This window comes from Anguilla anguilla, chromosome 16 (assembly GCF_013347855.1).
Source record: "Anguilla anguilla isolate fAngAng1 chromosome 16, fAngAng1.pri, whole genome shotgun sequence".
NCBI classification, from domain to species: domain Eukaryota; kingdom Metazoa; phylum Chordata; class Actinopteri; order Anguilliformes; family Anguillidae; genus Anguilla; species Anguilla anguilla.
In genome coordinates this window covers 1,258,905-1,276,547 of record NC_049216.1, presented here as the reverse complement: position 1 = coordinate 1,276,547, position 17,643 = coordinate 1,258,905, and the positions used below count along the sequence as shown (strand labels likewise).

General features: G+C 43.7%; 1 protein-coding gene across 1 annotated transcript in view; it reads right to left on the bottom strand.

Annotated features, from left to right (window-relative positions):
- Positions 1-17,643, bottom strand: part of LOC118215101 (NACHT, LRR and PYD domains-containing protein 3-like) — a 102,273-nt gene that overhangs the window by 67,842 nt on the left and 16,788 nt on the right. Inside the window, exon 4 of the mRNA XM_035395538.1 lies at positions 9,737-9,910. Coding sequence (XP_035251429.1) covers positions 9,737-9,910 — 174 coding nt within the window. The remainder of the gene's footprint in view (positions 1-9,736; positions 9,911-17,643) is intronic.

Here is a 17,643-nt window from a genome sequence, read left to right as displayed (position 1 = left end):
ATGAATGTCCTCACTCAAAAAAATGGCTACAAAGCTTCAAAAAAACGTCATTATTTATTTTTTATTAGTTTTCTTTAATGCAGATTCATGCACAAACGTTTTGGCATGTTGCCTTCTTCAGTGTGCAGGTACAATGATTAAGACATTCCACCTTCTTATAAATAGGTAACAGCTGCCTTTCATTAGGGCTGCTGGCCAATTATTATGAGACAATTATTTATTAAGGCTGCTAGACAATCATAGTGAGACAATTAGATAAATTGGTAAATTGGTTAACAGGGGCAATCAAGGAGAATAGTAGAGGGGTGAATGTATCCACAAGTGGCCACAATAGAAGACATCAGGCTAAGCCGTTCATAAATCCATGTGGCCACTCGTGAGCCCAGTCACGCCCCTCAATCACAAATGCATTCAGGTTATACACTGTAAAATCGAAATCAACAAAAAAGCAGGCATAAAGGCCATACACAGAAATCTAAAGAAAAGGAATAAGGTCCAGCTCCTCATTCAGGCCCCCTGGTGACACAGATTTGAGCGGTTTGAGATTATATCCAGAAGGCCTCTCTTTGGAGTAGTTTTTTCTCAAAGTCACCTCCCCTGCGGGCTGGCGTTACCTTTTCTATACCCATACATTGAAGGTCTTTAATAGAGTGTTCCTGTTCTATAAAGTGCCTTGCCACTGATGAGGTGATATTACATCTTCTTATAGAGGATTTATGTTCCCCAAGTCGTTGTTTTAAAGCACGTGTAGTTTCACCTATATACACCTTGGGGCAGGGACACTTCAACATGCAGATTACACCTTTTGTACTGCAAGTGATACAAGATTTAATTTGATAAGATCTGGATGTTTGGAGACACACAAAATGATGTCCTTTCATCATATTACTACAAGATGCACAGCTCCTGCAAGGGAAACAACCAGTTATAAAAGCTTGTTTTTTCTCTTTAACTACATCTGACTTCACTAGCATATTAGCCAAATTTCTTGCTCTTTTATAAGTAAATAGAGCGGGGCTCTGAAAGGCTTGATTTAAGGAAGTGTCTGAGGACAAAATATGCCAGTGCTTGTTTACGATAGATCTAATTTTATTAGAACAGTCATTGTAAGTCAGAACATAGTTAACAGAGAATGTCTTTTTTTTGCTTACTCTGTGTTTTATTTAGCAGGTCATTTCTATTGAGACCTTTGACCTTTTGTTTAGTGTCATTAAGCCATACTTCAGAGTATCCTCTTGAGCGAAAACGTTTAAAAACATTGAACGTTTGTCGTATTCTTCTTCAGTGTCACAGTTCCGGCGAAGCCTATGCAACTGACTCACAGGTAACCCTTTCTTTAATGGTAATGGGTGATAACTGTCAGCTGACAAAATTGTATGTCAGTGGGCTTTCTATATACCGTAGTACTAAGGGAATTGCCTTATTTAGTGACCAAGACGTCTAAGAAGTGAATAGCTTTTGGGCTCTTCTCAACTCAAAAGGAAATAGATGGTAGTTTTGAATTAATGTAATTAATACATTCCATCAGCTTCATTTCTGAATCATTCCATATCATAAAACAATCATCAATATACCTTGTCCAGTATTTAATAGAGCTTTAATAGAACAATGTAAGGATTGTTCTCATAAATATAATCAAGTTCAAATTTTCCCATGAACAGATTAGCATAGTTGGGGGCCTAATGGAGTCCCCATGGCAGTGCCATGTGTTTGCAAGTAGTAATCTTTATCAAAGAGAAAATAATTGAGTGAGACTGATAATAAACTCAGTAGGCACACTACCTTCATGATTGGAAAGAAAGAATCTCAGAGCCTCCAGGCCAGGATTCGTAGGTATGGAGGTGTATAGAGAACCAACATCTAATGTAACTAAAAAGTCACCTACATCTATGTTTGACAATGCTTGTAAATTCACTAAAAAATCTGTGGTGTCTTTCAAGTATGATGGTAATAGCTTAACTATGGGGTAAACATGAAAGTCCACAAACCGAGAAATGTTCTCAGTAAGAGAGCCGGTGCCTGATACTATAGGCCTCAAAGGAGGATCTTCAAGGGATTTATGAATCTTAGGCAATGCATATAGTACAGGTATGGTAGGGTGATTCACAGAGAGATATTTAAATTCTAAGATTGCTCTTGTTAACCAATTTACCAATTAATCTATTGTCTCACTATGATTGTCTAGCAGCCTTAATAAATAATTGTCTCATAATAATTGGCCAGCAGCCCTAACGAAAGGCAACTGTTACCTGTTTATAAGAAGGTGGAATGTCTTAATCATTGTACCTGCACACTGAAGAAGGCAACGCGCCAAAACGTTTGTGCATGAATCTGCATTAAAGAAAACTAATAAAAAATGAATAATTACATTTTTTTGAAGCTTTGTAGCCATTTTTTTGAGTGCGAACCAATTTCTTTTCAATTGATGATATTTCTTCGGTTTCTACGCATCAAACAAATTAAAACGGGTGAGCGCGGTGATTTCTCTTGTTATGAACAATAAAAGTCCTCTACAGGCATGTTGCCAGCACTGTCTGCCTCGTCTGTGCCTCGTTCCTGTAGCATACAGTATGGATGTGATAAAAGTTTATTAAAGGAGATGAAAGATATCTGTAAGTGGGTGGAAAATCACAACCTGTACCTGTACAACATGCCATATAAATGCTCTGCCCATTTGCAAATGTCACACGCAATGCAAATCAAGCAAACAATGCAGGCTACACAGAAGTATAAAACAGTCCTTAGAAGGACCATCTCTGTAAACCCTTGCAGGAGGAGTATGCAACACATACAGGAATTATAGCTTCAATTATTAGGGCACACCAGTAGTACAATACCCCTTATTTAATGTCAGGATAATTACCATGCAGTGCACACAAACCCTGTAGAGGGGGGGGTTGGTCTGGTGGGGATGGTGGTAGGTACTAGAGTTTCGGTCAGGTACAAATAAATGTAATGTAAAAATGTAATGCTGAAAATGTAAGATATTGTATTTGAATTATTATGATAGGCTAGGCTCCCTTATTCATTTTGTTATTTAAATTTAACATCAAATAGGATCTATTCCTGCTTGTTTTCAAATTTTTGGAGGGAGAGCACTTTATAAATAGAAGTAGGAGTATTGTTTTTTATCATTATCTGAATTGGATTAGCCAGCTAATGTCATCAAATTTAGATCTGGTTAGCTAGCTAGGTGGCTGGTAGAAATGATCACAAACAACAAGCAACTAATATATTATTAGTTTTATGGTCACCTTGATTTCACTTAGTCTACGTTTCTCTCAAAACTAGATCAGGATGTGCTTCATTGTTATCCGTTAAATGTTCTTGTTCAAATCACCAGTTTCTTTGGTAAAACATTTGTGCTGCTATCATTTATTTTATTTTATTTGTAGAATAAAATGGTTTGCAATATATAATATAAATATATATGGCATGTTTACTTCTTTTGAATTACTACGCAGTAAATTCAATCTGCCTCAAACCCATTTCTTTCGATTTCTACAAATTCGCAACTATATTAGATCGAATACAACTACCTTTCCTAATGCACCTAATAACACCCAGATGGAATCCTTGTTTTCTGTTGATCCTTCATCTAGGGGGGGTAATATCTTATATCTATAACCCTATGTCTGAACAATTAGATATACCCCTAGATTTTCTGAAATCCGCTTGGGAGGAGGACTTAGGCATTAGCTTAATGGGGGAGCAATGGATAGAGGCACTGGAGGATGTGCACACAGCATCTATATGTACCAGGCATGGTCTTGTTCAGTTCAGGGTGTTGCATCGTCATCATCTTTCAAAGGTCAAGCTTTCTAAAATGTATCCTAATATAGATCCTTTGTGTGACCGTTGCGTTGTATTTCCTGCCTCGTTGGGGCACATGTTCTGGCTGTGCCCAAAACTATCCAATTTTTGGAATTCTATTTTAAAAACTCTGTCTGATATCCTAGGGCACATGATAGAACCTGGTCCAGTATTGGCAGTATTTGGGGTGCCAGGAGAGGATAGTCCTCTTAGAGGACTCAATTCCACTGTGGTAAGGTTCATAACCCTTCTGGCATGCAGATTAATTCTACTGAACTGGAAACAGACACAGCCTCCCACTCACACTGCGTTGTTTAAGATGTAAAGTAACACCTTAAACTGGAAATACTCAGATTCCACCCTACGAGGTTCCATTGAGAACTTCCATGACTTGGCAACCCTTTATTGATTATGTAGAGGCCAGGCAATAAACACCCTCTTAATTTCTTAACTACAATAACTAGGCTATACCTAATATACGATGTCAATAATCACCACGTAAATCAGCTTCGTACCTTGGTTGATATTTACACTGTATACTGTATGTGTACTATGCCTATCCTATGTGTATGAAAACTTTGCATTGTTTTTTGCAATATTTTATATTGGGATGGCAGGTATGCCATCCCGCCAAGTTACAGCATGCCCCATACCTATACAGCACCGAGAGTTTGGCACTTTTCAGGATTTCCCACAGAAAAAACCACAACAGCCACAGACACTCAACCCCTTAAAAACATTACATTCTGTACATTCTCACCCAATTTCAACAGACAGAATTCATAAACAACTTCACATGTCCAAACTAAGGGGATTTTGCGTTTTCTCCTTCTTCTTCTCATTCTTCTTCTTCTTCTTCTTATTTTTCCTGTCGTCAATCCCACTAACAACATGTCTCCCCATTGGATATTTTACCGACACCAGCCAAAACCCAATCAAAAACTTGCATACGCACGCAAAATACCCATACCTTTTTATTCTGAAACATTTCCAGTTCAAACAGCTAGTCTGCTGTGGCCTAGTGGGCAAGGTTACAGTCTTGGAAACATGGGGTTGAAAGTTCAAGTCCAGCTAGGGACATGTTTCTTTAACCTGCTTTTACCCTCACTACTAATTGTCTACTACTTCTCAATTATTGCTTTTGCACCGTATCTACCCGCTGTTCACCGAACGTTTACACTACATTATGACGTACCGTCTGCACGTTCAGTTATTAACCGCCTACAATATTGCAAAGCCATATGGATTCAACGGGAGCTCTTCTGTGCCTAATGGCCTGTGTTCTTCTTTAAAACCACGGACAGGTTTGCTAACGATATTTCACGCATTGCATAGCTATGTCATGGTGCTGCACTAACAAAGTCACAGACTGGTAAACCTCCGGTTGAAGGACTGAATCCCGCCTCGCCCTCAGGCAGATAATTTCCTCTTTTACACTAACGTTTTCTTACGCTTATATTTGCTTTAACAAAACACACTCACGGCCACCCATATGCATTTCATGATGGCAAATGTATTCCTTTCATTAAAAAGTTACACCAGTTCACCACTGTGCCATTTCTACTTACTATATTTCTTCACTTGGCTACCGTACAAAACCTTCTTATCAGCAAACGCCACGTTTCTACAATCATGTCACCTCGCCCTGTTCTCTATCTAGCCACATACAAACAATTATTACATATGTACGTTCTGCAACTCCCCATTAAAACATTACATTTAAAATCATGACTCACTCATAATTATAACTACCAGTACTGAACATGAGAAAAGCACATCAGTGCAATAGATTTCACGTTACATAACACTCCACGTTAATGGCTAATACTTTATACCGTCTGTTATGGCTAATACTTTATACCGTCTGTTATATCTCATCAAAAACAAGTTTTCAACGTACAAAAATGCCAGGTTACTCACACATACAAGACATACCCCGTCTATAACTCATTCATTCAGACTGACAAAATCCAGGCCTGCGACTAAAAGTATTGATATCAAAATGACGCCAAGTTACGGTACTACAAACAATATAGGCTATCTTGCCTCACCGAAATTACATAAGATGTATTCCAAAACAATGCTTCCCAATATTTCCTCAATTCTTTCAAGTCACTTGGCCCTGTGTGTAGAAGCATGCAGTACATGGACAGGCCAAACATGTGTGGATGGCTTTCTCACAGTCAAGATTGACTGAATAGGCGTGTATATGTCCAATTTGTATTGGTATGTATGTATTTCGCTGCCCAGCCTTTCTGTTGCGTGAATGATAGTATGTTTCTTGGTATAAGTGTGTGTTCGTAAATGTGAATGTAACATGCTGCCAGGGAAATGTCCCCATGGGGATAAAGAAGTTCTCTATGTATGTATGTACAATATGCATTTTACATGCAGTACTTCTTGTATGTAGCAAATATACAATAACTTGTACATTTACTGAAATTCAGTTCAGAAGCAAGTATAAGCATATGTTTTCTGGATAAATATGCTTCCTGTAGTTACTCACCAGCAGTTTTCTACATGAATTTCAATGTGTTCCATGAGGCAATTCGAACTATTTGACACTTTGATCTGACACGAAGTTTGCATGATATTGTAAAATGGTAAGATTACAAAACACACTTGAAAAACTTGAAATAATTGAGGAAATATTGGGTAGCATTGCTTTGGAATACATCTTATTTAATTTCGGTGAGGCAAGATATTGTTTGTAGTACCGTAACTTGGCGTCATTTTGATGTCAATACTTTTACTCGCAGGCCTGGATTTTGTCAGTCTGAATGAATGATTTATAGACGGGGTATGTCTTGTATGTGTGAGTAACTTGGCATTTTTGTACATTGAAAACGTGTTTTTTATGAGATAATTTGTATACAGTGATTACTGTTTGTTTATTAACTAAAATACCAATAAACAGACGTTTTTGGTAGAATATACATACATTGGCATTCATGCAGACAAACTTCATTAGCTTATCTGATATCGACTAGCCATTAGCTCGTCAGCAGCATTGCATCTTCTGTGAAATTTACACTGTACATAGACTAATGACTGTCTACACAGCAGAGCCACCGACAACTTCAGAGACTTTCCTCCACGCTGCGTTCCTCTGGTCAGCGTCTCTGCAGGAGGGCAGTGCAGAATTTACGACAATTAAAGGGAGACCTCCATTGTGGAACTATAGAATATGGAACTAAATTATGAAAAAGGGGGACAATTTACTTGGCTTATTTTTAGGTCAAATCTGATTGGTTACCACAACGCGTAGTTGTGCCACCTGGGGTTTGATGTTAAACTTAGGTCATCTCTCCCACTGCCTTGCTGATGTGCCGCCACCTCTCATTTAAATGAATGGAGGCGGTGTCGCTGCCTGGCGTTACCGCGTACAGTGTGGTTTCACCGCTATGGGGTGGATTTCATCCCTCCACCTCAGCCCCCTGCGTGATCTCCATCGCAGTCTCACAGCATCACACAAGCGCTATGCAGCTCTGCGTCACTGGGAAAACACAGACTTTTACTGTACACTCAGGGAACCCCTCTCAGGATCATTCTCATGTGGAAAGACGTGAGGACAGATGCATCCCTCTCTGGGGGGGAGGGGGGAAGGGCACTCAGGAGGGTCACATGGTGAATGGGACGGGGGCAACCCAGCTGTGCTCAGCTTACATCAATTATCTGGAGCTACTAACTATATGAATAATTCTCAGATATTTTCTTCCCAGTCTAAGGGGACATCATGTGCTCGTACGCAACGATAATGATTGCGGTAGCATATGTCAATCACCAAGGTGGCATGCGCTCCCTCTAGCTCCATGGTCTAGCCCACAGACTGTTGGTCTGGAGCAGCCGTCACTTTCTGTGGTTACGCGTGACCCACGTTCCAGGTATTCAGAACACAGGTGTGAATCTGCTGTCAGGGGAAACCCACTGTGCAGGGAATGGTGTCTCCATCTCCAGATTGAGGAAATGCTATGGCAGAGATTTGGCCGTGCAGCTGTAGATCACTTCAGAGGCGTTTTCCCCCCTCGTTCTCATCTCTCCCACTCCAGCCAGTGTGAGAGCAGAGCTTCACACTGATCCTAATTGCACACAGGTGTCAGAAATCACCGTGGCTGGCAGAGATTATCCCTCTCCTTTATGTACAGCCATGCGCGCTCCCGCTATGCACGGACCTCCTGTCTCAGGTGAACGGGGAAATACACCACCCCTGCCCTGAGCGAGTAGCTCTATGGGCTTGGCCCGTGAAAGGCATAACCTCAACACATTCGGGCTTCCCCCTCGCATGGCTGCAACCATCCAGAGCATGAGAGCGCCCTCTACCAGGCCACTTTATGACAGGTGTCAGGTGTTAGAATGATGGTGTGCCTCTCGTCAGTCAGTGCCTTACCAGTGCTCTGTTTCTGACGTGCTGTGCTTTTCACAGAACCTTATGGATAAAGAGAAATCCTTCCTTCCTACCATTAAGGTCTACCTGGCAGATATCACTGCTTGTCATATTGGTTTCAGAGACTATGCAGTGGGGCAGCACCCCCTCATTCACAGGTTCATGAAGGGGGCTCACTGTTCTCTGCCTCTTGCTAAAAAGCTTGAGATTTATCACAGGTGCTGAAGGCTCGGTCTGGAAGACCGCTTGAGCTTATAAATTAGATTCAAATTGTTGTCTCTCCAGACAGCGTTGATGCTTGCACTAGCCTCAGATAAGTGAGTCAGTGACCTCCATGCACTCTCAGTGCAACTCTTGTGCACAATATTCTCCCCTAAGATGGATACGGTTTTTCCTAAACCCAATCCAGCCTTTATGCCTAAAAGCTTTCCAGCTTTCACATGTGAAGTGTTGGAGCTTTCTGCTTTTCACCCACCACCTTTCTCCTCTGAAGAGCAGCACAGGCTGCATATGCTGTGTCCTGTGTGTGTTCTCCACACGTATATGACAAAGACTAAGGCTTTTAGAAAGAGCGACCAGCTCTTAGTCACCTGGGCCCCTGCCTGCAAAGGAAAAGCATCTCTAAGCAGTGGCTGTCCCATTGGCTTGTGGAACTCTTGTTATGGCATATGATTCAAAGAGGATAACACCCCCCCTGGGGTGTCCGTATCTCCCCATAGCTGTATCTCAAACACGAGATTATGAAAGAGAACTTTAGGTTACTGTTGTAACCCCGGTGGAGAGATCCACCAAGACTGCCCTGCTTGCCGCGCATGAGAAGTGAATATGAAGAGTTGTAGCACTGCAGTGTCCCATATGTTCTTCCAGGAGGGCAGTAGTCTCCTGTAGCACTGAATGCGCTACTGGCTGTCAGAGCCACACTTGGTGCAATTGGATGACCGGATGTCATTCCCCATACGTGGATCTCTCTACTCTGTGTTTTGGAGAACCTGGGTAGCAATGGTAACTTAAAGTTTTGGGGTAACACCCTTACTGAGGTACTCACTGGGCATATTGTTGGATTCACTAGCAGGATATGCAGCTCTTCATGGATAGCTGCAAGGGTTAGTCAAATGTTATTTAATAGAATAATACAGAAGTCATGCCTTGTGATGTTTATATAGTCTCGCTACCCAAATGGGGTAAATCTTAATTAGGTTAATCCCAGGGATAGTTGTTGGTTTTAGATTCCTGGATAAGCAGGACATTTACCTCCCAGGATTGAAGATCTTAATGTCAGAGAACACTTAGATGAATGCCTGGCAGCAGTAGCTAGTCTCTCTCTCCAGGACACAGGTTCAAGCTGCCCATCATTTCATAGCACACCCCAGTCAATAATCTTATATGCAAACTCACATTCACACAAACATTTAGGATACAGGCTCTGAAAATGAATGGAGTCAGGAAATCAGTCTTCCCTGTGACAAAATTCAAACCCTTAGATTTCCATAATCAGTAATTCTATTTAGTTAATGTCACACAGTACACAGCACTACTCACCCCAGTCTCTGCAGTTTACAGTTTGGACTCATCAGTCCAGCACAGAGCAGCTCCACTCCTGAATCTCCCAGGTTATTGTAGCTGAGCTCCAGATATCTCAGGGGTGAGTTTGATGACTGGAGAGCAGAGGCCACAATATCACAGGACTTCTCTGTCAGGTTACAGCTGTTCAGTCTGCAAAGAAGAGTTCATACATTCAAGTAATGAAGAATTATTGGCACTCTTCATTAAAATGAGCATAAATGATTGTATAAAAGAAACATTTAAACAAAATGATTTTAATTTTCTGCTCAAAAATTTGTAGAAACTGCTTACTTTCACTTTAATAAAACATAATTCTTATAAAAAACTTACGAAAATAGTATTTTTCTCAAAAACATAGGGGTCAAAATTATTGGCACCCTGAAAGAATATTTAAAATAAAACCAAAAAAAGTGGCATCTAATGAAATTTGATTTTAAAAAATTGATCTCAGTCCCCCAGAACTGTTTGCTGCCTTTCACCATTTCCTGTTTCACTGGGGTACAAATATGAGGTTGCACTAATGTAAAATCACTTTGTCATCCATCACTATGGGCTAAGGGATCAGAGCTGAGCCCCTGTGCTGAGGCCGTCTCAGGACCCCCTGGTGCCGCACACTGCTAAGGGTCAGTGGGCAGGGAGTGGGGGAGCCCCAATACTCCCTGGGAGAGTAGGGCAGCAGTGCAGGACTGTATGACAGGGGAACATCTGCACATTGTGTTTATACATTAAATTATACAGGAATAAGTAGTGAGCAGGCTGTATGGACCCAGCGGCAGTTTATATTGAGATTAAAGCTCAGACAGCAGTGTATTTAAAACTCCAGGAGGCACTGTCGGGCAAGCAACAATTAAGTAAAAATATGTTTATTTTCTGAATCCAGTGCTTTGGTCAATGCCCTTGTTAAAATGTTCAGCACTCTGAATACTGAACACAAGTGGTATTGCGTGCTAAAGCCCCTCACTTAACCTACATATAAAATATATTTTACGTGATTTAATTTAACAAGTATTATTGAAAATGACTATTATGAATTCAATCATTGATAGGTCAGTCAACAGTAACCTGGTGGATTCAACTGACAAACCAAAACAAACTCTGTATCAGGTCTACTTCTAAGTTACAAAACAAAACAGAAGATATCAAACAAGATGCTAAATTTAGATTACCAGAAAAGACTGAAGAGCCAGACCTTATCAAAGTATTCCCCTCTTCCAGTGCCATGGGAACAAAAGAAATGAACTAAAACGCACAACCAAGAAACCACCACCAAAATAAAGACCAACTGCAACACAACACAACTTTTTCCTGAGGCCATCATAAACACTTGACGCAACATGGCTTGAGCATGTTTGCCCTGCTTGGGCAATGCCACGCTCAGGTGTAGGAGGGGGGCGTGCTCATTTATGAAGAGGACTGCCCTATCTAAAAGCTGACAGTGTACTTATTCATTAAAGTGACCTTATGTTGTTGAAAGCATGGCTAAGAACCATACTATTACCAAAATATTCAGTGTGGTGTGGGGATGGCTGGTTTAAGCAGCCACACCTGCCCTGGGTCAAGCTAATTAGACCTGGCCAATTGGATAATTGGTTAAGAATTAGATAATTGGCCAGGCTAATTGGACCCAGGAACAGGAGTGGCTGCACCTGTGCGTAGTGAGGTAATCACTGTGCACAGGTTAAATCTGCTATCCCCACCCACACCAGGGAGCTCTCTGTCATGACAGGGTTTAACATCTGCTCATTTGGCTATACCATCTTGCCAAACCCTCGTGAAATAAATCTGGACTGTTTGAACATCATCTCCCTGTGTCTCTGTGCTGGAGGGCCCCAAGGAAAGCCACTTCGGTGGCCTGTGGCAGGCGTGTTTGCCACATTCAGGAATTTAGTTCCTTTCTAACAAGAACAAACGTGAATATATTAGGAGGTAATTCCGTTAAGTTATTGAATACCAATGAAAAGCATGGAAGTTAATTTGTGCTCCTAACATAAACATAAGGTTTTCAGTCAACAATTTCAATAAAATGTCACAGATTGCATTTAAACTGAAGATCAAACAGAACCGGATCTTTGTTCATTCTGTAGCCACACTGGGCCTCTGGCCTTGTAAATAGCTCTGTCTTCTGGTTTGTCTCTCCTGAGACAAAATCTGCAGGAGGTGGGACCCATAGATCGCCTGCCTAGATAAGGGTATCAGAGTGGCGTAAAGGACGTTTCCTTTAATGTTCGTGGAGGGTAGGCAGGGGGTTAGGGTTAGGGTTAGGGTTAGGGTTAGGGGGAGGGTAGGCAGCATTCTTCAAGCCAATATTGTATCCAGTTCACTGTTTCTCTCTCTGAGGCCATAATATAAACACTTGATATCTGATATACTGTAGATAAATTCATTGCTAATTTTGCCCTCCCGCCCAACCACAGCGTCTGGCTTCAGTCGGTTTGTGGTCTGAAAAACAAATTATCACTGCAGACCCGTCGCCCCGTCCCACAGGTGGAGCATTTCTGAGCAGCCAGCAGCTCAGCGGTTGCAGTCTCGTCAGAGGCAGTTCATGAAAATGATAGGTATTGTGTAGTAATACTCATTTGAGCACCCTGGGCCAATACAGAAGGACTCTCTATGCATTTTTTGTTTAGTTTCTTTCCTCCTGATTCATCGCTGAGCCCACTGAAAGTCAGCCATCTACCAATAGGAACTGAGCAGCCGAGACTAATGCCAATGATGTCACAAACTATCTTGTTCCAAGATGGCTGCAGCCTCATGTAAAAAAGGGAATTTCAGCTTTTTTCCTGGCAAATACAAATCAATTTCAGATTTGAATGCAGGGCCATATCTTATTTAAGGTAACAAGTGTGAATCCGCAATAGCTGTGACCGCACACGCGCATGCATCCATGCGTGCATGCAGGGGCGTCATGCAGAATTCTGGAGGGGCACAATTAGAGCAGGGGGCATGGGGGTCCTTCCCCAGAAAAAGAATTTGACATATACTGTCACGGTTTCTGTGCAGGTAGATCATTTTTCTGTGCCTGCACCGGCTCAGTGGTTAGCATTCCGATTAGCCACTCGGCTAATCGTTATTTTGGTGTGTGGGGACGATTAGTTCGAGCTTGCAGATTAGCCACTCGGCTAATCGTTATTTTTGGTTCCTGTGGGAGGATTGTTCCTGCTTGAACATTCCATGCATTCCTGCAGGGTTACCTCTGATCGGTTTCACCTGTGGGTTGCTCACACCTTCCGCTGATTACCAGCCACACCTGTGGCTGGGTATTTAAAGCGTCAGTAGGCAGTGGAACGGTGCTTGAGTGTAATGTGTTTTGCTCTAGCCAGTTCCCTGTCGTATTCCTGAGCAAGGTATAAGGAATTTAAGAACAAAGAGATTTAAAAAAGAATTCTGACTTCAGTTTGTTTGTTTTTTGGAAAAAGGTATTAGGACGGTATAGGTCCAGATTCTGAGGCCGGCGGTTTTAAGGGGTTATTGTGTCACCGTTGGGGCACAAACCTTTCTGCCCTTTACTAACCAGGTTTCCCCCCTGGTTTTAGTTGGCCTCAGAACTTCTTCGGTTTGTTTTTGAAAAGACATTTTCTTTTTCTCAGCTTCGGTTCGAAGTTGTTTATTTTTCATTTCTCATTTCCCTATTCCTTTATTTTCCTTATATACTCCTTCTTCCTCAGTTACCCGTTTAGGGGTTTATTATTCATTATTTGGGATACGTCCCCTAGGAGTATAGCACCCCCTTATTTCGTCTCTCACGAGACTCAGTGGTTACTGGAGTGCCCTTTGGTAACTTATAGATCCCCTGTTTGGTCGCGTCTGGTCTTCACCCTTCCCCGCCCTCACAGAACACTCAAGCCAAATGGAAGTACCAGCGACCATCGGCCTGGATCAGGCAGTTACGGCTCAACAAGCCGTCCTGACGGCCCATACAGAGGGGCTACAAATGTTGCACAGTCAACAAGTGAACACCACTACACAACAGGCAGAGCTGTGCGAGCGTTTGGCCCTACAAGAGGAGGCGTCACGCCGCCAGGAAGCTACACTGACCGGCCTGCTAGAGATTATGGGTCGCCAGCAGGTGGCTTCCGAGGAGTTTAGGCGAGGTTTCGAGGAACACCGGGTCCGGGTAGAGGAGGAGCGACATCTTGAACGCGAGGAGACAAGGCGTTTCCAAACTGAGTTTCTTCGGAGACTCGATGCTCGCGCTCCCAGTACTCAAGCACAATCCTTTCCTCCCCAGACATACACACCAGCACTCTCTAGTAATCAGGAACCTAAACTTCAGCTCCCTGCTCCGTTCGAAGGTGAATCCGGCAAATGCCGGGGGTTCATAACACAATGTTTTATACAGTTTCGAGCTCACCCTTCACGATATGCTACGGACGAATCAAGGGTGGCGTTTATTGTTAGTCTCCTTAAGGGCCAAGCCCTGGCCTGGGCTGACCCACTTTTTCATTCAAACTCGCCCATAATGACAAGTTCAGACCGCCTCATTGAGGAGATGGAAAGGGTGTTTGACCACGATGTTACGGGCAGCGAGGCGGCCACTAGGTTAACCCGTCTTCGGCAGGGAAGGAATAGTGTTGCAGAATTCTCTATAGCATTCCGATCGTTAGCCGGCGAATCAGGCTGGCCCGAACTACCGCTTATGACACTATTCACCAACGCCCTGTCAGATCCGGTCAGGGATGCACTGGCTGCGAGTGAGCCACCCGCTACTTTCGAGGCATTGGTTGCGAGAGCTATCCGCATTGATCACCGGGTTAGGGAACGAGAGAGAGAGAAGGATGAAAGGAGAGGTCGAACGACCCCTTACATCGCACCTCTCTTGGGTACGCCCATTTTCTCCACTCGTTCCCAAGACTCAGGAATCAGGTCAGAACCTATGCAGGTGGACAGTGTGGACGTTCGCAGGGATGCTGATTTTCGATCAAGAAACAAGAGATGCAACTATTGCAAACAGATAGGGCACCGCATAAAGAGTTGTCCAGTGCTAGCAGCAAAAGATCAGTCTCGTCGGTGAAGCGTAAGCCACTGGCGAGACGTGAGTTATCAGTCTTTCGCACCTGTATCCCCGTTGAACTCTCCTGGAATAAACAGATCATTAACACTAACGCATTTTTAGATTCAGGCGCAGTGGATTGTTTTATGGACACAAAATGGGCAAAGAAACGCGGATTACCTGTGCGTCTATTGCCACAACCTCGGGTGATTACTGCGCTTGATGGTCGTCCCTTAGGCACAGGCCTAGTGGAAAGAACCACCGCTTTTATTCGGATGCGCGTTCCTTTTGGGGAACATGTGGAGCGTATCAGATTTTTTTTGGTGGAATCGCCTACCTTTCCCCTTGTGTTGGGGCATTCCTGGTTGGTTAGGCATAGACCTTACATCAACTGGGGTGGGACTGGGGAGGCCATCCTTCAGTGGGGTTTGGAATGCGTGTCTCACTGTCAGCAGGAGACTACGCAGGCTCCTGGGGTTGGTTCTAGCTCCCAGCCCAATTTTGATTACTGTGATGAGGAGACCGTTACTCCCATCAGTCAGTTTGCGGCATCACCCTCTTCAGGTAGGGAGGAGAGCCTAGTCTGGGATCCGTGTTTTGACTCTTTCTCTCCTTGCGATTACGCCACAGAGGAATTCTCGGGTGAGGGGTGTTCTTTTAAAAGCCATAGCGAACAAGATACGGCTGATGAAATGGAATATCCTTATTCCGCCAGTATGGAGGATCTGGTTACAGTGGGTACGGTCACTATTCCATTACCAGTCAATGTCCCCAACGATTATGTAGATCTTGCGCAGGTGTTTAGTAAGCAAGAGGCCACGATTTTACCTCCGCACAGAACGTATGATTGCGCTATCGAATTGTTTCCTGGTTCGGTCCCACCAAGGGGTTCCTTATATTCTTTATCTCTTCCCGAGAGCGAGGCTATGAGGGAATATATTCAAGAGTCCCTGGCCAATGGTTTTATTCGACCCTCCACTTCGCCGGCGGGGGCAGGTTTTTTTTTTGTTAAGAAAAAGGACGGGAGTCTGCGACCCTGTATAGATTACAGAGGGCTTAATAATATCACGGTCAAGAACCGCTACCCCTTACCCCTTATGAATTCGGCTTTTGAACGTCTCCAGGGGGCGACTATATTCACCAAGCTTGACCTTCGGAATGCCTATAATTTAGTGCGAATAAGAGAGGGAGACGAGTGGAAAACGGCATTTAACACGCATAACGGGCATTTTGAATACTTAGTCATGCCATTCGGCCTCACAAACGCCCCGGCGGTATTTCAGGCCTTAGTCAATGACGTTCTTAGGGAGATGTTGGAGAGATTTGTGTTCGTCTATTTAGATGACATTTTAATCTTTTCCAACACTCCTGCTGAGCATGTCAGTCATGTCAGGCAGGTTTTGAAATGCCTTTTGGAGGCTAAACTGTTCGTGAAGGCAGAGAAATGCCTATTCCATGCAAAATCTGTCTCTTTTTTGGGGTTTATCATTTCTGAGGGTACTATTAAAATGGATCCTGATAAAATCTCTGCGGTTAAGAATTGGCCCCCACCCACATCGGTTAAACAGGTGCAGCGGTTTTTGGGATTCGCCAACTTTTACAGGCGTTTCATTCGCAATTTTAGTGCAGTAGCCGCACCGATCACTGTGCTGACCAAGAAGGAGGCCAGTGTTCATTTTGCTTGGACACCCAAAGCCGACGCGGCTTTCCGGGTTTTAAAGTCTATGTTCTGTTCTGAGCCCATTCTCATCACGCCTAACCCGGCACTTCCTTTCGTGGTGGAGGTGGATGCCTCTGAGCTTGGCGCGGGAGCCATTTTATCTCAACGGTCCCCTTTAGATAACAAGGTGCACCCGTGTGCATATTTCTCGCGGTCCCTTTCCCCAGCGGAGAGGAATTATGACGTCGGGGATCGTGAACTTTTGGCAGTCAAGCTGGCTCTGGAGGAGTGGCGGCATTGGCTGGAGGGGGCGGAACATCCTTTCACGGTCTGGACAGATCATAAAAACCTAGAGTTTATTCAGAGCGCTAAGAGACGGAATTCACGGCAGGGTCGCTGGTCTCTGTTTTTTGCCCGATTTAATTTTATCCTTACTTATCGTCCGGGTTCAAAAAATATCAAACCTGACGCCCTGTCTAGAATCTATGACCAATCAGATGACAATCGCTCCCCAGAACCCATTGTTCCCTCCACTCTGATTGTAGCTCCTGCTATGTGGAGGATTGAGTCAGTGGTCCGGAAGGCTCAAAGGTCTGAGCCGGATCCGGGTGGAGGTCCTCCTAACTGTCTCTTTGTCCCTGCTAGGGTACGCGCCCAGGTGTTGCGTTGGGGACATTCCACGCATCTGACTTGTCATCCGGGTGTCCACAGATTCAAGGATTTTTTATCCCGGCGATTTTGGTGGCCTGGCATGGAGAGGGATGTGCGGGAGTATGTTTCGGCCTGCTCGGTTTGCGCTCGGAACAAGGGTTCTCGCATTCCACCGTCGGGTCTTTTACGTCCCTTGCCCGTTCCTAGTCGCCCTTGGAGTCACATAGCGCTGGACTTTATCACTGGGCTGCCACCCTCTGATGGCAACACTGCCATCTTAGTCGTCGTGGATAGATTCTCGAAGGCGGCTCATTTTATAGCGTTGCCTAAACTTCCGTCGGCTTTGGAGACCGCCCGGTTAGTTATTAACCACGTCTTCCGATTACACGGATTACCTCAAGACGTAGTATCGGATCGTGGCCCGCAGTTTACCGCACGTTTTTGGCGAGCATTCTGTTCGCTTCTGGGGGCGTCGGTCAGTCTCTCTTCAGGGTTTCACCCGGAGACCAATGGACAGACGGAACGCACAAATCAGACGTTGGAAAACACTCTCCGCTGTCTGGTCTCTTCCAATCCTACCTC